This window comes from Metarhizium robertsii (genome assembly GCF_000187425.2).
Source record: "Metarhizium robertsii ARSEF 23 chromosome Unknown MAA_Scf_13, whole genome shotgun sequence".
Classification (NCBI taxonomy): Eukaryota; Fungi; Ascomycota; class Sordariomycetes; order Hypocreales; family Clavicipitaceae; genus Metarhizium; species Metarhizium robertsii.
The window spans coordinates 222,496-243,485 of NW_011942153.1; the positions used below are offsets into that span (position 1 = coordinate 222,496).

Below are 20,990 nucleotides of genomic sequence, written 5' to 3' on the forward strand. Positions count from 1 at the left end.
GATCTACACGAGAACATGGTGGGCAATTTTTGGTTCACGTGTGTAGACGAGGTACTTCATGCGTTTATGGCTGTTCCGAGTGTGATTTTGGCGAGGGGAGGACTTGCCTAGTTGCTGCCAGACCGCACAGAGACCCGGTTTCTTCGTGGACGGAGGCGGTACAGTTTTGGGATATTGAGTTGGTAGCGAAATGACAGTGAGATACAATGGCTGCTGAGAAACACGAGAGTCGGTTTGAATGACCATGCCATGTTGCCTATCAATTCATCGAATGGCAGCTCTGCAGTTGCAAATAGCACGCCGACGTGTCGAGCTGCGGCATGGATGGACACGCATGGCCGAGCATTGTGGCTTTGTCACAGCTGGGCTGGTAGGTTAGTTACCAGTCATCCAAAAGAGGAAGCTCTGAAAGACAAGGAATACCGATCCAGAAGACAAAACGCCATGGCGCAATGGTCCGTCGGCGTCAAGGCGAGGACAAGTCGTTCTCCGTACGGAGCCGAGATGTTGACCCGACGTGGTACCGCACCCCCTGCAGCGTGTCGGTGTGTTGAACGGTGTCGAGCGACCTTGTTTGAGGCTGGATGCATGGAACACACGCCGAACAGGCGGAATGGTGTACAACTTGGTGGCAGACGCAAAGTGCTGGTGTTGCATGGCCGTGGCTCGGATGCTTTCCCCAGGTTTGCGGAGGATTTGCACACCAAAGACTCAAGTGCCTCGTGCCAAGACGCCCCACACTGCCCGCAGACCCCTGGAACCCCGCACCAGCTCACCTCGACTCGCCCTCCAAGTACGGAGTACCTGGACGTTTGGGTACCTGGGCACCTGTGCAGAATGCACCTGCGCTAGGTAACGTTGGGTAAGGTAACGAGGCAATTGAGACCACCTTGACGCGCTTGAATGCATGCAACTTTGTCTTCGGACCGAGAAAGGACTGGTGACGGCGTAGATGGAATATCACTGCGTGAATGGCAATGAAATACGGCACGGACGGCTTGACTGAGCTGTTTGAGGTTTGATGTTACATGCAACTTGCCGTCCGGCTGACCAACATTGAAGCCCATGGTGCCAAGTCCTGAGCACCAGACGCAAGTACCCCGGTACCAAAATATCCCGTACTCGTGTACCTGTGCTACTTGTTTCGGCACTGGTCCCAGCCTGGCAGGCGCCAACGAGCCGCTCCTGCCCTGTTGTCAAGTGCGTCCGACATGCCACTCTCAGGTCTGAAGCGCCGCCTCCGTCCTCCAACTTGACGTCCACCACTTCAAGACTACCCCTCCTTTAATAGCTTCGCCTAGACCTCTCTGCGTCTTCTTGACTCAAGTAAGAAGTCAAGGTCGCAATAGTACAGCTTCTGTTGCTGTTTGCAAGTGGCCTGGCATTTGATTTCCGTCTTGGGTGCCATCCCTTTCATCTTCGTCTCGGCTATGCTTTGTGCGTTTACAAGCTCAGCATTGCCCTCGTGACACTTGTTTTTTTCCCACCAACTACCCAGTACCGAGTAATTTTATTACAGAACAACACTCAGGCGCGTCGTCCCTCAAGCATTGACCCTGCGCGACGCAGTTCCATGAAGACCACTACCAGATGACCGTTCTGTCATGATGGCGTCGAACGCGTTCCGCCCGCTCTCGTCTGAGCTTTGCTATTCCTCTTTAACCGTTGCTCGCTTCGCGCCAGGCCGTCTCCGACTCAAAGGTTACATTTACCTTTTTCTCTCTCTTCTCCTTGCTCTCTGCGATTTCTATTGCCTCAATTGCATACTATGAACTCCATTGACAACAACTGACTAACCGCGCCGATTTCGGAGGTATAGATGTGCGTCCATTGTCCTGTGCTCGCCGCCAGTGGCACAATACCCCTGGACAAGCCAAGCAGCGGGCTCTGGTTCCGTCCGTGACTCGCAAGTCCCTGGCACTGGTTCGCCATGCTTCTGTCGTAACGACAACAGCTCCGGAAGTCGGAGCACAACAGAATTCTACAGCTGTAATACCTCCGACGACACCGTATGGTCAACTTACCGTTGGTGTGCCCAGGGAGACCTACCCCGGTGAGCGTCGAGTTGCCTTGACGCCGGCCAATGTCGCACTTTTGCTCAAGAAGGGCTTCAAAAAGGTCATTGTTGAGCGCGGTGCTGGCTCCCAGGCCGAATTCCTCGACGAGGCCTATGAAGAGGCCGGCGCTACCTTGGTTGACGGCCCACAGGCCGTGTGGTCCGCATCTGATGTTATTCTCAAGGTTCGCAGTCCGTCCACGGACGAGGTTGACTCTATTCAGGAGAAGCAGACTGTCATTTCTCTCCTCCAACCCGCCCAGAACCAGGATCTGGTTCGAAAGATTGCAGACCGCAAAGCAACCATATTTGCCATGGATATGATTCCCCGAATTTCTCGAGCGCAGGTTTTTGACGCCCTCAGTAGCATGGCAAATATTGCTGGTTACAAGGCTGTTTTGGAGGCATCTAATGTTTTTGGACGATTTTTGACCGGCCAGGTTACTGCTGCTGGCAAGATCCCCCCTTGCAAGGTCCTAATCATTGGTGCAGGTGTCGCTGGTCTGAGTGCGATTGCTACAGCTCGACGAATGGGCGCCATTGTTCGTGGATTTGATACCAGACCTGCTGCCAGGGAGCAGGTGCAGTCGCTTGGCGCCGAATTCATCGAGGTTGACATCCAGGAAGATGGCTCCGGAGCCGGTGGTTATGCCAAGGAAATGAGCAAGGAATTTATCGAAGCTGAAATGAAGCTTTTCAAGGACCAAGCCAAAGAGGTTGACATTATTATTACCACTGCCCTTATCCCTGGCAAGCCTGCTCCGAAGCTTATTAAAACTGACATGCTGGATGTCATGAAACCTGGCAGCGTCGTGGTTGATCTCGCAGCCGAGGCTGGCGGTAACTGCGAAGCTACCAAAAAGGGCGAGTTGGCAATGTATAAAGACGTCAAAATTATTGGTGAGTTCAAAGTTGTCTGCAAAATGTGGCCCGTCGCCGCCTTTCGTGGTATTGACGTAGATGCAGGATACACCGATCTGCCTTCACGCCTGCCGACCCAGTCTTCGACCCTCTACTCGAATAACATCACCAAGTTCCTGCTTTCAATGGCCCCCAAAGACAAGGAATTCGGAATTGACCTATCAGATGAAGTTGTGCGCGGCTCAATTGTTACCCAGAATGGTGAAATTCTGCCCCCTGCTCCCCGGCCTGCTCCGCCCCCAGCTGCTGTGAAACCTACCGCTGAGCCTGTGGTGGAGGTTGTCGAGCTCACTCCTTGGCAGAAGAAGACGCGAGAGGTTGCAACTGTTACCGCTGGTATGGGAAGCGTGCTCGCCTTGGGAAAGTTTACTGGTCCGCTCTTCATGTCCAATGCTTTCACCTTTGGTTTGGCTAGTTTGATTGGTTATCGTGTTGTTTGGGGAGTTGCTCCCGCACTGCATTCTCCTCTCATGAGCGTTACAAATGCTATTTCCGGCATGGTTGGCGTTGGTGGACTTTTCATCCTGGGAGGCGGTTATGTTCCTGAGACGATTCCTCAAGTATTTGGTGCCCTGAGCGTTTTGCTTGCCTTTGTCAATGTTGGTGGCGGATTCGTAATTACCAAACGAATGCTGGATATGTTTAAGCGTACGTCTCATCAGGTTCGGTGCTTGTCAGTGCTGAAATGTTAACATTTACAGGGCCGACCGACCCCCCCGAGTACCCCTGGCTGTATGCTGTGCCTGCAGCTCTTTTTGGTGGAGGGTTTATTGCTGCTGCGTCTACTGGGGCTGCTGGACTTGTTCAAGCCGGATATCTCATCAGCTCCGTTCTTTGCATTGGATCAATCTCTGGTCTTGCTTCTCAGGCCACTGCCCGTATGGGCAACATGCTCGGCATTCTAGGTGTCGGGTCCGGTGTTTTGGCCAGCCTGCTCGCTGTTGGATTTTCGCCTGAAGTTCTGACTCAATTTGGAGCACTTGCCACTGTTGGTGCATTAGCTGGTAGGTATTCCGGCTTGACTACTCGAGCCCATATGCTGACGGATCACAGGAATGCTAATAGGCAAGCGAATCACGCCTACCGACCTTCCACAGACAGTTGCTGCGCTACACTCCGTGGTTGGTTTGGCTGCTGTCTTGACCAGTATTGGTAGTGTTATGGCTGACGTTACGGATATTTCAACCTTGCATTTGGTTACTGCATATCTCGGTGTTCTTATCGGTGTGTAGCAGGCATTCCTACTGTTTCTCTCTGGATTGTTGGCTAACATTGTGTAGGTGGCATTACCTTCACTGGTTCTCTCGTCGCGTTCATGAAACTAGCGGGCAAGATGTCATCTAAACCCACGATTCTTCCTGGCCGACATGTGATAAATGGGGGATTGCTCGCTACTAATATGGCTACAATGGGCGCCTTCATCACCATGGCGCCGGGCAGTCCCTTGATTGCTGCAGGTGCTCTTGCTGCAAACACGGCACTTAGTTTCGTCAAGGGTTACACTACGACTGCCGCAATTGGTGGTGCCGATATGCGTATGTGTGCAGACACTCTACATTTAATGAAGCATGCTAATCGAGTCTAGCCGTTGTCATCACCGTGCTAAATGCCTACAGCGGATTCGCCCTTGTAGCTGAGGGCTTCATGCTGGATAACCCACTCCTTACCAGTGTTGGAGCGCTGATCGGCGTATCCGGCTCTATCCTGTCGTACATTATGTGCGTGGCAATGAATAGGTCACTCACAAATGTCTTGTTTGGCGGGCTGTCAACACCAACAGCAGTGCAAGAATTCAAGCCCCAAGGAGAAGTCACGCAAACAAACGTGGATGAGCTGGCAGATGCACTGCTGAATTCGGAATCAGTGATTCTGGTTGTTGGCTATGGCATGGCTGTGGCAAAGGCCCAGTACGCAATTTCGTCAATTGTTTCGCATTTGCGATCCAAGGGCATCACTGTCCGGTTCGCTATTCATCCCGTGGCAGGCCGAATGCCGGGTCAGTGTAATGTTTTGCTTGCCGAAGCCAGTGTCCCGTATGACATTGTGCTGGAAATGGACGAAATCAATGACGACTTCCCCGACACTGACTTGACTGTTGTCATTGGTGCCAACGACACTGTGAACCCCATTGCTATGGAGAAGGGCAGTGCGATAGAGGGTATGCCTGTGCTGCATGCGTGGAAGAGCAAGCAAGTTGTAGTGATGAAGAGAGGCATGGCAAGTGGATATGGTACGTATTTCTCGTCGAAATGGTTGAACTGAGCTAACTGGTATAGCCGATGTTCCGAACCCTATGTTTTACATGCCCAACACAAAGATGTTGTTTGGTGATGCAAGGAACACTTGCGAAGGTATGCTTTACCGACTCAAGGAAATGTAACAATTTGCTAACTCCCTGCAGCAATCAAGACAGCGATTGAAGCTAAGATGTAGAGCACGCATGACGGGAGTTGAGATTTAGCGCATTTTGGTGTTTTGATAGTGACAGTAGATGAGCTAGATGGCTAGAAACTGTTAGAGTTTGGCGGCAGTACATGTTGAAAAATATGTTGCTTTGGAGTGTCATGTCCTGGTGAATATTTATGGCTGCAATGGACCTGATGGCTGATACTCTCTGTGCATCGAGTGCGGTGCTTGTGAAATGTTCGTTTAGTTAGCTCGTCAAATATCGGATCGGCTCGTGATGTGCAACTTGAAATACAACAATTGTCGTAACTTTGATTGAGAAATGCGCATAATAAAGGAAATTTTGTAATTCGATAGCCCATCATCTATTTCTACAATGCATATGTACAACCCGCCTCTCGAAACCATTTACGTCCTCTGCGCAGCAACGGGCTCCCATGCCGAAACCTTGGGCTTGGTCCTATTCGAAATAATCAGCACCCATCCTGACACATAACTACTGCTGACTGTGCTCCTCCTGGGAGTTGACTTACGTGCTGTACGTCTTGAACGCGGCCCTAGTCTGAGTATAGTTCGGAATGGCATATGGTTTCTCAAACTTCCTCAAGCCTGTAGCGATCAACGCATCCTCGGTGGGCGGCTTGTCCACAGAGTACGAGATCCATGCGTGCCAGCCGGGTTCGATCTGAGCGGCGTCGTAGTCGTGCTTGGCGTATTCGACCCAGCGTGTACGGAGGGGTAATTCTTCCATGTTTTCAAAGAATTTGTTGCCGGCGCGATCGGTGCCTACCAGGCGGCCGTATTTGGTGTCGCCTGCACATCAGTTAGCCGGTCAATTCGATTTCGGTGGCCGTGCGCAGTTGATTGAGATTGGTCTGTACCGATATACTGTTGCAGGGAAGAACGAGGTTAGTAGACCTGTTCATTCTCTGGATCGAGCGTCCGGGCAGGCAAAACGTACCAGCATTTGGCGGAAGTAATCCTACACAAGTTAGCTTCTGGGTAGCAATTGAACAGGGAGAAGACGAACCTTGATGCCAACCTTGCGCAGGTTGCTCAATGTACGGGGAAGAGTCGACATTTTGGCGGTTGACAATTGCCCGGCAGATCGATGAGACGGCTTGGGAACTGTACGTTGGAGGTTCAGAGCCGAGTTGTAGGATGGACCGGGGAAACATCGGGTAGATGGGCCGTCCAATGGGAAAGGTTCAACGGGTGAGTAAGTTGGCTCAGATGCAGTACCAGGGATATAAACTCCACAGCACCAAACTTGTGACGGGAAGAGAGCTGCGAAAAGTTGCAGCATTCCTTGACGGGATTGCGTAAATTCTGCTGGGAATGCTTGCACGCACCTGCACGAGGTGCCTGGCTCGGCCACGTACCAGTGCACTACGGACAAATGTGTACTCAGCACGGGTGCAGCGCAGGTCCTTTGGCAGTGCGCCTTCAGGAGCTGTTGTTGCGCCGAGCAATGGCCTTCATATAGGAACGCTGGTGCCAATCGTGAGCGAGTTGGATCGCATGGCGCCGAGCTTTGATCTGAGAGGGGAGGATATTCGTGTCATTAGAACGCCGGCGGAATTCTACGAAACCTTGAAGGTACGGTACTGCTGTACTGCCGTGCACATGGAGCTGGACGCCGCAGATGGATGCTAATTGATATAGGACCGCATACGCAATGCCAAACGACGAATCTTCCTATCAACTCTTTACATCGGAAAATCCGAGAAGGAGCTTATCGAAACCCTAAGAGATGCACTCTCGCGCAACCCAGAGCTGAAACTTGACATATTGACAGACGGTCTGCGCGGTACGAGAGAGGCACCTGATTCATCGTGCGCGTCGTTGTTGGCACCGCTCGTTACGGAGTTTGGCGCAGAAAGAGTCGAGATCCGCATGTACCACACGCCGAACTTGACGGGATTGAGAAAGAAGTACATCCCGAAGAGGATTAACGAGGGCTGGGGTCTGCAGCACATGAAGCTCTATGGTGTCGATGACGAAATCATCATGTCGGGGTGAGCACGGCAAGGTTCGACATGAACTAGGCAGGGCGCTGACATTCGGTAGTGCGAATCTCTCCACGGACTACTTCACCAACAGACAGGATAGGTACCACCTATTTTCGTCCGGAGAGGTTACCCAACACTTTTGGCGCATTCATAGCGGAGTTGCGTCGTTTAGCTTTCTGGTTGAGCCTTCGCGGGAGGATGCCGGATTCACGCTCACTTGGCCTCGGACCAACTCTGCGCCATGTCCCCTCGAGGATCCGCAGTCCTTCATCAAGAGCTCGAGCCAGACGTTGAAGGCACTGGTTGCGCCCCAAGCAGAAAAGCTGCCCAAGGGCGACTTTAGCAATACGAGGGTGTACATGCTGGGGCAATTCTCCCAAGTCATGAAACCGGACCAGTCTACCGAACTGCCTGTCATTACACACATCCTGAAACAGCTCGCCCTGCCTCAATATCGCGGCTCGTCGTGGACCTTTACAGCCGGCTATTTCAACCCAGCGCCGTCGCTGACCAAACTCCTCATCGGCACAGCATCCACCAACAACACCGTCATTACGGCCGCCCCCGAAGCAAACGGCTTCTACAAGTCAAAGGGTGTTTCGGGCCTCCTCCCCGACGCGTACGTCCTTCTCGCCCGCCGCTTCCTGGACAACATCAGCCAAAGCCGCCGCGACCAGGACATTGTTCTGAAGGAGTGGCGGCTAGGGACGGCGGGCCACGTTGGCGGATGGACATATCACGCCAAGGGCCTCTGGGTGACGATGCCGGGCGAGACGTCTCCATCGATGAGCATCATTGGCAGTTCGAATTATACGAAGCGCAGCTATTCGCATGATCTGGAGGTTGGCGCGCTGATCGTGACGAGGGATGAGTCGTTGAAGAGACAGTTGGGCGATGAGCAGAGCTGGTTGCAGGAGCATTCGAAGAGAGTGACGCGGGATGACTTTGCCAAGAACGAGAGGAGGGTTGGGCTGCAGGTGAGAATAGCAATGTGGATTGTGTCGTTGGTGGGTGGTGCATTGTAGGGTGCGTTGTAGACTTGTTATAGACTTGATACCCAGTATAGAAGGGCTGCATTTGGGGGTGGGGGGCTATTTGTATATTCTACCTTGATCTACATGAAGACAAGCAGTCGATTCTTGCGTCACTGAGAGGTTGAATGCCGGTGAGATTTTATGCATTACCGGGGGAATATTTTGAATACAGGGACATATAGTAGTACATTGATGCGTCCGGCCTCTGGGTTTCACAACACGACCTGGCCAGTTGAAGGAGCGCTCTTGGCCAGCCCGCCGACCGCGATGCGGGTGATCAAGTCGCTCTGATGCCTCTCAATCATCTCCTTCAAGACGCTCCTCTCCATGACAACCTTGCCCGTCTCCAACAGGTCCTTGACATCCACGTCCTCCACGTCGAGCGCCCGCCCCTCCCACGGGACCTGCTCCATGGCCTCGTACAGCCTCTCCCTCGGATCGCCCGTGACAAACAGCGTCCGTCCGTCGGCGCGCCCCAGACCCAGCGTGCGTAAAACGCCCGTCATGTATTTCTGGAGGTACGTCTCCCGCAGCCCGTCCCGCATGTACTTGTCGGCGAGCATTTCAAAGTCCGGCGGCAGGGCGAGCTCCATCCCGTCCTCGCAGATGATCAGCTCGCCCCGTCTGTACCGGTAGCTGAGGGCTGTTCGCCAGGCCTTGTCATAGACCTTGCGGTTGAGCTTGGTGCCGAAGTCGCGGGGCTTGGGGCCAAAGGTCTTGCCGCCGCCGCGGAGGACGGGGCTCTGCCTGGTGCCGAGGCGGGCGCGGCCCGAGCCCTTTTGAGGACGCACCTTGCGGTGGGAGCCGTGGACTTCGTAGCGGGTTTTGCTGGAGGCGGTGCCCTGGCGCGTGTTGTCGCCTTCAAAGGTGATTGCGTGGTGCAGGATGTCGCGCCGGAGGGGGAGGTAGAGGTGCTGGACGGACCACTGCTCGAGGGAGGTTGGTTCGAGCGAGGGGAAGCTGTGGACTGTGACGGGGACGGTTGAGACTGCGAGTGCTACTGTCAGCTTGCGTGGATAGTCTGTCGGTTGGAGTGGGTGCTGCGTACCTGGGTTCCAGGACTGGACGAGGGATTGTGTGTTTGCGGATCGGGTGAGATCTCGGGCCGGCGCCTCCGTGGCCATTGATCTTGAGATGGACTTGCTGAGGGTGGTGGGCTGCAATGGGAAGTGAGCATGGCCGTCTTTTCTGATGTTGATGGGGATGGAACTCACCTTGGCCGACACCCGCAGTGCGGCCATTGCCTCATTCAGGCATCCTAAGCCCGTCCTTGACGCCATCATTAGTTGTATGCGACGGCGCAGAACAGTCCAATTGATGGTGCAGGCTTGCGCGGCCAAGCTGTTTTTCTTGTGGAACGGAGGTTTGGATGCTCGAAAATCGTGACCCAGTTCTCCGTCTGCTGGGAAAACGGCTTGTTCCGCGCCGACACCCCGAAATTTAAGTGGGCCCCTCGCGTGCCAATGTCAAATTATCGACTCGTAGCATTTCGGCGTGCATTTTTAGCTTTGAAAGCCACAACCACATAACTGTCGAACCAGACGCCAAAAAAATGTCGCGGTGTCAGGCTGTCGCGCGGCCGCTCGCAAGGCAATTACGGCAGTCATGCGCCGTTCGGCCATTCACAACGGCCGCTCCTCGGGCCGCTGAGGCCCAGGAGCAAGCTGCGGCTGCCTCCAGGGAACCCAGCGCCTTGGACCTCGATCCTACTACTGTCCTTCCCGAATTCGAAGCCCAGCTGATCAAGGCTGGCAAGATGCCAATTGGCTCGAGAAGACGACGAATGGCCATGCGCACGACACAGAATATCCCGTTTGAGCAGCTACCGTACCAGGCGTTTCAGGAGGCCCGTAAGATTTTGGCGGCCGACCGTGAGGACAAGCTGGCCAAGATCAAGGCGGAGCTGGACAAGATTGCAAAATTGGAGGCAAAGGATGCTGCCGATGTCAAGGGCGGGCAAAAGATAAAGGATGTCAAGTTGGCGAGTTTGAGGAGGGAGGTTGAGCGGTTGAAGCTTTTGGCGGATGCGAATGATCCTTTGGTCAAGAAGCGATTCGAGGACGGCTTGGGTGAGTTTGGTATTTTTAGCATCGAGTTTATACTCCGTGATTACTGACAATTATGGATTTAGGTGACATGAACAAGCCGATTTACCGTGCCCTTGCCGAGAAGAAATGGCGTTCGTACGATTACCGCCTCATCACCCAGCGAATCAAGCAGTTCAACATTGTTCCCGACGTTCTGCCCAAGCTGGAACCCACCGCCGACGTGCAGCTTTACTTTCGCCAATCCAAGATTGCCCCTGGCGACATTGTCAACAGCCAAGTCAGCGAGAATGCGCCTCGCCTGCGCGTCCAAGTCTTCAACAAGGGCGAGCGCCTGGTCACCGTCGTCGTTGTGGACTCGGACGTCCCGGACATCGAAGGCGACAGCTTCACCAAGCGATGCCACTACCTGGCTGCCAACATCCCCCTCAGCCCCACCGACACGTCTCTCCCGCTGGGCAAAATCGTTGCCGAGGACCAGCTGGCCGTCCCCTGGATGCCCGCCTTTTCGCAGAAAGGCGCCCCGTATCACCGGCTGGGCATCTACCTGCTCGAGCAGCGCGCCGGCGACAAGGTCGACGTCGCCGCGCTGAAGGAGCTGTACGCTGCACGCGACGGATTCTCCCTCAAGTCGATGCGTGATAAGTTTGGCCTCGCGCCCTTTGGCTTCAGCCTGTTCCGGTCCGTCTGGGACGAGAACACGGCCGCCGTCATGGCCCGCCACGGCATCCCCGGTGCCGATGTCGAGTTGCGGCCCACGCGTGTGCACAGCCTGAAGCCGCCCGTCAAGCCGCGCGGTTGGGAGGCCAAGCGACAGGGGCCCAAGTACCGCCACCTTTGGAAGTATACCAAGCGTATCAAGGGCATTTCCAACGCCAAGGGCTGGATCAAGAGGAGGTGATTGGTGGGTGAGGGATTGGTGGGAAGCTTTGTATTATATTCTCAGGTGTGTTGACGGAGTAAAGCAACCTTGTGTAGAACAATAACAACCTGTCCAGGGAGACGTGTACCATGATATCTATAGTTCCATTACGTAGTTTGTTGGTCGATTCCCAGGATGTTTGCCGTGACCACCATATCCAGACGCTCTGGGCGATACATCGGTCCAAGTCGTTATCAATAGTATACATGGAGTCTTGGTATACAGCCACACAGGGCATGATTTGGAGTAGGCGATTGAATTTGTCCATTTACGTGATTATTTCACCACGTCCATGGCGTACACGTGTCCATGGCGTAGAAAAGACAATACTCTTGTCTATATAAAAGAGTGAGTGTATACCCGAAATAAACATGTATACAAGTACTGTCGTATTGATTTACTGCTAGCTTGAATAATCGACGTGATGCCAACACAGATGCAGCATAGTTGGAGCAACCAATCGTCGCGAGAATACAAGATCCAGCACTGCCTGTTTTTGCGCCCTGCAGAAGTATTTTGTACAAACCTATATCTCGAACGATTTCGCAACAGCTGCCCGGTCTCCATTCCAAGCCAGGGAAAACACTACTCCTCCGAAATGATAATAAGGGTGAGGAGCTTTCCATCGTCCGCCCGAAGCTGGACGTCAACACTGCAAGGAGAGTCGGAAGGAGGATTCAAGCAGTTCCTGTTGTAGTAGTCCACGTACTGCTGGCATTGCAGCACGCCAGTCGGACGCTTGCAGACGTTGACGGCCCCCGTGCAGTCGAGCATAGCCTCATGCCTGCAGTACGCATGGAGACGGGCCTGAAAAGTGACAGTCTGGATGCGGCAGGTCTTTCCGGCCGGGCAGATGGCGCCGTACTGGACCGTCTTTGTCTCCGTCGTCGTCGAGGTGGACGTGTCGCTGTAGGAGGCCGACAGCTCGGAGCTGCCGACCTTGTTGGGCGAGCTGAGAGTCACCTTTGCGCCAATGGTCCAGCCCTTGGTGGTTCCGATGGCCACGGCCGTGGAGAAGGACGACGTGATGGTGGCGTCCTTGGTGCCGTCGTTGATGAGGGTTGCGTCGGTGTGGATGTTTGTCGTGATGGTGACGCGGTCGGGGGCAGAGGCGAGGATCTGCCTCTGCCAGAAGTCGGTAGTTGTGCATTCGAATGCGTGCGCAGGGCAGGTGTATTCGTTCAACTTGGACCCGTCGGTGAAGGGGGGGTTGTTCTGGTCGACGGTGCGCAGCGACTGCTGCAGTTGGTTGATGAAGTTGGGCAGTTGGTTGCTTGGGTTGGCCGCGCTGGGAGCGGCCGAGCAGGCGCCGATGAGGAGAGAGAGGGACACGAGGGCGAACATTGTGGAGAATGGGAATGATAAGAGAAGTTCCTATGATGGCTTTGGTGAACTTGGGAGTCGGGACTATGGCTTTGCTGCGTTGGAGGATGCTTGTCGAGACTCGAGGGGAATATCCAAGGCAAGTATGCAGCTTGGTTTATATACTTTTGGTTTGACGACTTGCAACTCAACAGAGCCCGTCAGCATCAGGACAAGCCTAGCAACTATCCGTGTAACAGCACTTGGGAGTGAAAGAGTTTAGCTAGTAATGCAAGCCAAACTCCAACCAATTCGTATAGGGACAAGTTATCACTCAAGAGTCAAGACACACCTGCCATATAGAGCTAGACGTGTGATAGCGGATACATGCCGCACCCGAGGCCAGTCGTGAGAACTCGACGCCCGTGCTTCTAGTTTGCCAGATGAAGACGGCTTACCAAGTACAAACACAAATACGAGATGGAACTGGAACTAGTGGTGGGACGAACCATGAGGGGATTTCTAGATGGTCAAGAGAAACCACTCATGTTCGAGTTGGGAAGGTCGGAGAGTAAGATCGTGCCACTTGATGATTACATGTAGTTACACATAGTTCACAAAGACTAGCAACCAAAGAATCAAACCCCATTAGGAATCACCCTGCGACGGTGAAGCTGCGCCGCCGACCTGCCAAGCGACGTCCGGCGGCCCGTGCCAGGCCAGACTGTCATCAGAAGTCGTCTTGCCCGAATAGCAACTGCCGATGGCACGGATAGCAATGCCAAGAAGCGTCGAGTATAGTATGGGGAGAAGGCCTCGGCCAGTTGAGCACCTAGGCGTGCAAGGCCATGTCACGATGGGCTGGGGTTGCCGATACGAGACGTCCTGGGAGCCGCGCCACGGCATGTTCCGACCCAAAGGAAGAGACTTTGCGGGACAATACATTATTGAATATTGGCTGTGACGGTCTGAGTAATGACGAGACATGGCTTATGTGCGTCACACATAGTGACCACGGAGTCCTGACTACTCCCCAGACATGAATACTACCACGGCCACAACTTGCAAGTCATCTCGCACGCTAGCCTCGAAACGCCAAAATCACGCGCCGAGGTAGGGACTACGATGCGCCGATGTGACACGGTAATTGGGAATCGTGGCATTTGCCGCTATGCCGAGACACCGGCACCGTCACCGTTGCGTCGTACAGCCACAGCCGGCGTCGGCAAACCCTCAGGGTCGCTGCACAAGCATCGATTGCATCTTGATTCGTGGGGAACACGTGGGTTGCAATCCACTGGCCCCGGCTGCAGGATTCCTCAACGTGGAGAGACTTGGGGAACTTTTGTGTCCGTGACTGGCAAGGTGTAAGCCGGGCTGTGGCATGTTGGCAAGGGCCGTCCGCCATGGACCTGGAGCGTACAATCAAGGAGCAGAATGACTGGAAACAAAAGTACTTGGAAATAGAGTCGTGGTGATGGTTTCTGCCGCCCCGGTTAGACAACTTACACTCACCACAGAGTTGGTGGAACCAATGGTGTGCCACTCATCACAGAAAATTGGCTGGAAACACATACATACTTTTTCGTAAATTAAAATACTTTCCATAAAGGTAGTAGTACTCAGCCTCTACTATACAATTGACTTGACGGGAATATATCTTGTATTACCAAGTACTTTTAGACACAACGACAGACTGCTCATGCTCTATGCAAAAAGAGTGAATGTAAATTGAAACTAAATACCTATCGCAACACCGTTGCCTGCCAGACATCGGTATAACAAAATTCTGTTGCCTCGAGTGAGCGACTTGGTCCTTGCAAGCTTCCTCCTCCTTTCACTTGTACGGCAATCTGATATTGAACAAAAAGAGTCTTGCCTCTCGCAGACGTCATCGCGAGAGTCAATGATACTTACTCTGCCATCACAATGGTTGGCAGCGGCTCCTCTTTCCCGTATACCCAATGTATATCCTCATGCGTAGCGATAGGCGAAGGCGGAGGCTCTGGTTCAGTTTCTTCCATGTCAAGAAGGGCCGTCGCCAACAAGACGGGAGGTTCGGTTTCTGTCAACTCAAGTACTCCTGCCGTTGCAAGCCGTTTGGCAAGGCGAAAGGCAATGAATGGCTGAAACGAGGGGGCAGACTTTTGGAAGCCTCCGATGCCAAGTTTGAACCAGTGGTCGTATGTGGCTACACCTGCTTTAACCCCCAGGCCGCCAATATCCCACGTGCCCTTTTTCCCCTTCGAGATGGCATCCTGGAGAATGTTGATTACCTGGTTCTTCACGTTGCCGGGCACGTTGGCTAGGCTTTGCCCAAACTTCTTGAGCTGAGCGGCGATTTGCAATTCGACCCATGCCGCGGTACCGACGCCGCCTGTGACCGTGGACAAGGCGCCAACGATGAGGTCCAAAGACCTGACTTCTCTTCCGTAACTCACGTCCCAACCGCCCGCTGCGATGTTGCCTCGAACCTTGTCTTTATTCGATTTCCACTTGGTCATGTTTTGGTTGTTGAGAGAAACTTGGAAAAATGAACAGACAAGATGATTGTGTAGACTGCCTGGTAAGTTGGTAACCCAGAAATAATTCTTATGCAAGATACTAATGGTTGAGCCCGGACACCAGAGGCAAGTAAGACGGATACTTATAGAAGTTGGCAACCTCATCTCATGTTACCGGCAGTTAGTGCTCGTCAACAGCCGAGCGTTGAGCCCAATTTCTACCATTCTCTTGCCGTCTTTCAGCTGAAACCCAGATGACCGTCATTTTAAGTTTACCGCTTTCAGCTGGCACGCCATCGCCAACCAGGGACGAAGCATACAAGGCTATCCGCACTTGTACGTTGCTCCAATTGCGTGCAGCCGCCATCTAGCAGTCAATCCTTACTGGGTCAAAATGTCTCTGGCTCGCGGCCGCGACGACACGAGTTATGCAGCATGGCACCAAAACTATGCAAAAACTATGCATAATCAACGATGGCGCGAACCATCGTGGCGCCCCATACCCTAATCAGCCCTCTCAAGCTGAAAGACATTGTGGCGTCTAGAACATGGCATGTGGCATACCCAGCTAGAAGGCATCTAGGCTGACGGGCTCTTTAGTCTCTAAGTCGTCGTCTGCCTGTCTGCATTATGCGAGATGGCAAGATGAGTGATGTCGCGGCTGGGCTTGCAACGGTAAACAGCATCCACAGTATTTGGTTTGCCGTAACTTTGCGATGCGAAAGTGTATAGCCACCAAAATGTTGTTCATGCCCTATCTTAAGTAGATGCGGAGTAGTCATCTATCAAGATGACCGACTGGAGCGAACTGATTACCTGGGTGTGTTCCTTTTACATAAATCTTCTTGAACGCTATCACTAGATGCTGCAACAATGTGCTCAGTGGCATTGCGGCCTTGAGAGCAAATAGCCACGCGCAGATATCCTGCTATATAACTCCAATACTTTAATTCAAGCATAAGAAGAAATCTTGGCGCAGTCTAGATTCGTATGAAAAGAGCCTGAGGAATGCCCTGTGTACCCTGTCAGACTTCTGTTTCGGCCGAAACTATCAATCTTGGCTCTTTATAATCCCCTTTTGGCTGTTGCAGCTCGCATCCAAGTTATAATTTGTGTCCCATTCATGCCTTATCCATTAGGAAAGTTGCCTTGGAGATGACAAGTTAATGTGATTTCGCTCAGCTCAGACACTAAAGCTCTAGGGTGGGGAAGCATCCTTGTTGATTTTTGAGTTAAAACGCCTTGATTCCTATTAAACAATCTGGGGTGGTCTGAAAACTGCAAGCTTGCGATGCAAGCTTATTTCAGCTGTGCTCAAGGATAACTCTAATCCCATGGTTAAGGTTTTCGCTTAATCCTAACGCCGCAAACTCGGGCGAGTTGAGGATCGAGACCAGAAACGACGTACTGGAGACCGGGGGGGCTTGGTCTGTATGTCAAAGGCCGCAAACTGACTGGAAAATGGCTTTTATGGCATAATTAGCCTTTATTTCGCAGGTACAGAATAAATGTTACGGCAGAGAGAAGAGGCCACACGAGCTCTCCGGATTAACTTTATACTAAATGTGATCTCTGTTGACTAATCTGGATTTTCATGCACTGAGCCACATATATCCCGCATTTTCCGGCTCCTATTTAAGCGGGAGTGTGATGAGTGCTTGTAGACTTGTACCATGAATAATTTATTTATGAGGGGGCAAGTTGTCCAACGCTCGCCATCTTGATTGACCTCAGGATTGGTACTACCCGGAGGAAATACTATATTGGCGACTTCAAAGAGACAATATGTGGCTTACTTAATGTAGAGACAGATCAAATGGTAATGTTGCTGAGATTCATAGGAGAGCAGAAGGGAACCACAACGTGGACAGACTCCAGGAGCTCTAAATAATAAATAAAACATCAGTTTCTGAATAACAAACCGTAACCCCCTGCGCACTAGTATAGCAAATAAAGATGAACCATTTTAACATCCTCCCCAAGAGAGAAATGAAAGTGCCAAAGTGTAGCCTGGTGATGGGCGCTGTGCTGTAGCGGAAAGGTGTGGCATTAATCAGGACAATCTAAAGTATGTAAGGCTGGCGATAACTTCTACAATGCCCTATTTGAATAGTCTCAAGAGTCGCAATAGGCCTTCGGGTTTAGATTGAGGTCAAGGATATTCATCTAAGCTATTCTTGGATAAGACATTTCCTAAGCTCGGTTCTATAGGGTGCGCTAAGAGAATCTCACTAGCTGTGAAAGAAGATGAGAGAAAATATAAAGATAGCAAGTTAGTAATAGGAAAATATAGTAAGGGAAAGTCTTTAAGATAAGTAAGGAAGATTTAAAGAAAATAAGGAATTAAGGAGAGAATTTATCCTAGTGGTATTTCCAGCCAGCTCGGCCCTAGGTACCTCTCAGTTTACAAAGGCTGCTAAATTCGCCTGAACTTGGCTTGAATAATTCCCATCGACTCGACCTAATTTGTCGCTGTGTTGTTGTTGCCACAGACTTCTGTCATGTTGCCAACAAAAGTCGGTTGCCATATTGTCTAGTCTGACTTTAGATGTCTAGAGACCTGTTCATCTCTCAAGGGCTCAGAATTGTCCTCTGGCATTTTCGTCCTGCGTTGGAAAATTGGTTTTGTAATACATGATAATGTTGTATATTGGACAATAACTTGGTTACATGTTGGTCGGTTCAACCTACATGGTGGCATGCCTTGTTGATACTGTCAACATCTCCTTTCCCACCACGTGGCTAAGGTGATAGTCAGATAGTCTATATAATATTGTCCGTCGTCTCGTTCAACGTCTTTTTATATCAAGCGAAACGATCAGGTGGAGAAGTTGGCCATGCTGCTTGCGCCGGCTTGGCCGGCACGTCAGCCACGTCTGACATGTTGGGGAAACCCGGCTCATGCTGCCAGCATCTCCGGAGCAAGAGGGGAAGCTACGCCGAAAAAAAGCCACTCAACACCTGTGTCGAATGATTTTTACGCAAATTATTGAACCCAAAGCTGCTCATACTATATCCCTCGTGGCCTCGTGTTCATCATGGCCCCAGCTACAACCACCCTATCCCAGGTCGATCTTGGAACCAACACCTCTTTCGATGCTGCAAGACACGAAGTGGAAGCTAATATTCCCACTCATTGTATTGTAAGTTGCAGAGCTCAACGCTACGTGGAGTAGACAAGCAATCCGTGGTAGCTCTCCAAGCTTTATCTACAACCGCATCCGGCGGACTCGCCCAACGACGTCGGTTCGATTACGAACTCATTTTGCTCATGCCCAACCTTGCTCACATGACAAGTACCTGAATACCGTCTTTCAAGGCACAATGCTCGTCCAGCGTGTCATCCGCCGCCCCGGCGTCTCGTGGCAAACATGTAAACCGCTGGCCCTCGGGTCCATCCCCCGGAGGACCCTCACATCAGAACAAATGAAAATCGTCCAGTCGACGATCCCTGCGTTGGAGCAGCACGGCATGGCCATCACGAGCCTCCTGCACAAGCGGCTCCTCGACTCGCACCCCGAGCTGAAAAATGTCTTCAACACGACGCACCAAGTCACGGGCGAGCAGCCCGCGGCGCTCGCCCACGCCGTGTGGGCGTACGCATCCAACATTGACAATCCCGCCGCCCTCCAAACGACCCTGTCCCGCATCGGCCACAAGCACGCCAGCCTAGGCATCACCCCGGAGCAGTACCCCATCCTTGGCGAGGGCCTCCTTGCGGCCATCAAGACGGTGCTGGGCGCCGCCGCCGACGACCAAGTCCTGGATGCCTGGGGAGCCGCGTACGAGAAGCTCGCCGAGTACTGTATCCGGTTCGAGGGCGAGCTGTACCTCCAGGCGGCCGCGACCCCGGGGGGCTGGAAGGGCTGGCGCAAGTTCTTCGTCTCGGACAGGGCGCAGGACAGCGACGCAGCCATCACGTCCTTCCACCTGACGCGACGCCGCTCGGCGGGGGCGGCCTGCCAGCGCACAAGCCCGGGCAGTTTGTCACGGTGCGGCGCTTCGTCCCGGAGCTGGCGTCGTACCAGCCGCGGCAGTACGGCGTGTCCGGTGCGCCCGACGGAAAGTCGCTCCGCATCTCGGTCACCAGGGCCGCCGCCTCCGACGCCCGTCCGGCCGGGCGCGTCGCCGGCGTGCTCCATGAGGATCTCCCGGCAGGCGCGGAGCTCGACGTCAGCATGCCCCTCGGCGGCCTGGTGCTCGACGTCAACGCCGCGACGCCCGTGGTGCTCGTGAGCCGCGGGGTCGGGCTGACGCCCGCCATGGCCATGCTCAAGACGCTCGTGGACCAGGCGAGCTGGAGGAGGGTCGTCTTTGTGCATGCCGCGCGCGGTGGCCGCGGGCACGCCATGAAGGCCGCCTTGTCCGAGATTGTCGCCAACAACCCCCAGGTCCGCCGGGCCGTCTTCTACCAAGAGGTGACGGACCGGGACCAGCAGGGCTTCGACTACGACTTTGCGGGGGGGCTTGAGTTGAGTAAAATCAAGGACGTGGTGCTGCTGCCCGGCGCCGACTTCTACATCTGCGGCCCGCTGCCGTTCATAAAGGCGCAGAGCAAGGCTTTGATGTTGATGGGCGTGGACGAGGGGCATGTTCACATGGAGCTGTTTGGCTCGCCTTCTGAATGAGCTTCTCTCCAAGCCTTGTCTTTTTTACGTTGTAGTGTCAACTGTATCTAGGCGTTGATCGGTATGTTCTTTCGTCTATGCTCTACATCCGCTCCGCGCTGTGAACATGTACAAGTGACCAGGAACTGCTTTAGGCCCGTCCAGTTGGGGGGGGGGGGGGGGGGGGGGGGGGGGATAGGTNNNGGGGGGGGGTTTAACATCATCACTGTCACCAGTCGAGAGAGATCAAGATTGAATCATTTACATAGTCAGAGGTTCAGGACCAGTTTCCAACCTTCCCCAAACTATTCGTCCAAAAAAAGCGGCATCTTTCCCCTTGCGGACCAAATTGTGCCAGACTCACGGCAAATATGGAAGCCAGAAGAAGAAAAAGAATAATGGCCGCAAAGGCCAAATCTCCCGGGCCTTGGCCCTAGTCTGCAAAGCCCTCGACAAACAAATACACGGGCACATATTGCTCGCCATTGGTTTCCAACCCGGCAGAGCACCCACATCGCACACACAAACCACGGGTCAAGAGAATCAACAAAGCCCACCGGCTAGAAAGCTACCTAATATAAAGTCTCCTTGCACACGCTGCAACGTCTCGTATATGCACTTCTCATTGCAGATCATCGCGTCATGTTTTTGTGACGTGTATCTCGCTTTTGTGACGAGGAGCCGTGAGTGCAACACAGTCTGCGCCTGTCATGTCATACACGCACCACCTCCCCCTGGCAAGGGTCTCCAATCGGATGGTAAGGGTGTCTATTGGCCGTGAGATACTGTACAAGCTGCATTGCCGCTCTCGTCCTTCCACAGTGTCGAGTGTGCACGTTTCGAGCCTGGCACTCTCGTGACTAAAGGAACAGGCTCGCCATATCCGTCGGTCCCATCGTGCCCCTTGGTCGTTGTAAAATGTCAAACCTAATTTTTGGTTTTGACGACTTTTGCACATCGGAAATCTGACAAAAGCTGCCTGTCTTTGAGTGTTTCCGATGACATGTTGCGTAACTTCCAAATTCAGATGGAGATGCCCCTTTTTCGAGCCGCGGTTGCCCAACAAAGTATACCGAGTTTGGGAGATGATTTGAGAGTGGGATAAATACGGCCGAAGGATGATTGTGTGGCTCGGGCGGCCGAGGACGTCGGTGGGCGTTGTAGTTCGGGCCGTGACACAG

At 53.1% G+C, this 20,990-nt stretch overlaps 8 protein-coding genes across 8 annotated transcripts; 4 read left to right on the forward strand and 4 right to left on the reverse strand.

The window, feature by feature from the left end:
* Positions 1-444: 444 nt before the first annotated feature.
* Positions 445-5,410, forward strand: MAA_01323 (NAD(P) transhydrogenase; the record flags this gene model as incomplete). Its single annotated transcript, XM_007819321.2, has 11 exons — positions 445-545; positions 609-683; positions 731-862; positions 1,233-1,326; positions 1,852-3,625; positions 3,679-3,981; positions 4,031-4,201; positions 4,258-4,512; positions 4,563-5,207; positions 5,254-5,328; positions 5,379-5,410. The coding sequence occupies 11 exons, from the start codon at positions 445-447 to the stop codon at positions 5,408-5,410; spliced, it is 3,657 nt and encodes a 1,218-aa protein (XP_007817512.2).
* Positions 5,411-5,791: 381 nt separating this feature from the next.
* MAA_01324 (NADH:ubiquinone oxidoreductase 13.4kD subunit) lies at positions 5,792-6,561 on the reverse strand (the record flags this gene model as incomplete). Its single annotated transcript, XM_007819322.1, has 4 exons — positions 5,792-5,843; positions 5,917-6,196; positions 6,345-6,365; positions 6,414-6,561. The coding sequence occupies 4 exons, from the start codon at positions 6,559-6,561 to the stop codon at positions 5,792-5,794; spliced, it is 501 nt and encodes a 166-aa protein (XP_007817513.1).
* Positions 6,562-6,721: 160 nt separating this feature from the next.
* Positions 6,722-8,420, forward strand: MAA_01325 (phosphatidylglycerophosphate synthase; the record flags this gene model as incomplete). Its single annotated transcript, XM_007819323.2, has 3 exons — positions 6,722-6,982; positions 7,049-7,401; positions 7,454-8,420. The coding sequence occupies 3 exons, from the start codon at positions 6,722-6,724 to the stop codon at positions 8,418-8,420; spliced, it is 1,581 nt and encodes a 526-aa protein (XP_007817514.2).
* Positions 8,421-8,641: 221 nt separating this feature from the next.
* On the reverse strand, positions 8,642-9,670 carry MAA_01326 (60S ribosomal protein L4; the record flags this gene model as incomplete). The annotated part of the gene is made up of 1 exon (XM_007819324.1): positions 8,642-9,670. The coding sequence occupies one exon, from the start codon at positions 9,668-9,670 to the stop codon at positions 8,642-8,644; it is 1,029 nt and encodes a 342-aa protein (XP_007817515.1).
* Positions 9,671-9,981: 311 nt separating this feature from the next.
* MAA_01327 (phosphatidylethanolamine-binding protein) lies at positions 9,982-11,375 on the forward strand (the record flags this gene model as incomplete). Its single annotated transcript, XM_007819325.1, has 2 exons — positions 9,982-10,498; positions 10,561-11,375. 2 exons carry the CDS (start codon positions 9,982-9,984, stop codon positions 11,373-11,375), a joined length of 1,332 nt encoding a protein of 443 aa, XP_007817516.1.
* Positions 11,376-11,981: 606 nt separating this feature from the next.
* On the reverse strand, positions 11,982-12,740 carry MAA_01328 (Aerolysin-like toxin, beta complex domain protein; the record flags this gene model as incomplete). Its single annotated transcript, XM_007819326.1, has 1 exon — positions 11,982-12,740. One exon carries the CDS (start codon positions 12,738-12,740, stop codon positions 11,982-11,984), a length of 759 nt encoding a protein of 252 aa, XP_007817517.1.
* A 1,871-nt stretch (positions 12,741-14,611) lies between these two features.
* Positions 14,612-15,202, reverse strand: MAA_01329 (carbohydrate-binding module family 13 protein; the record flags this gene model as incomplete). Its single annotated transcript, XM_007819327.1, has 1 exon — positions 14,612-15,202. The coding sequence occupies one exon, from the start codon at positions 15,200-15,202 to the stop codon at positions 14,612-14,614; it is 591 nt and encodes a 196-aa protein (XP_007817518.1).
* A 3,038-nt stretch (positions 15,203-18,240) lies between these two features.
* Positions 18,241-19,830, forward strand: MAA_01330 (flavohemoprotein; the record flags this gene model as incomplete). The annotated part of the gene is made up of 3 exons (XM_007819328.2): positions 18,241-18,345; positions 18,500-19,029; positions 19,116-19,830. 3 exons carry the CDS (start codon positions 18,241-18,243, stop codon positions 19,828-19,830), a joined length of 1,350 nt encoding a protein of 449 aa, XP_007817519.2.
* Positions 19,831-20,990: the final 1,160 nt, after the last annotated feature.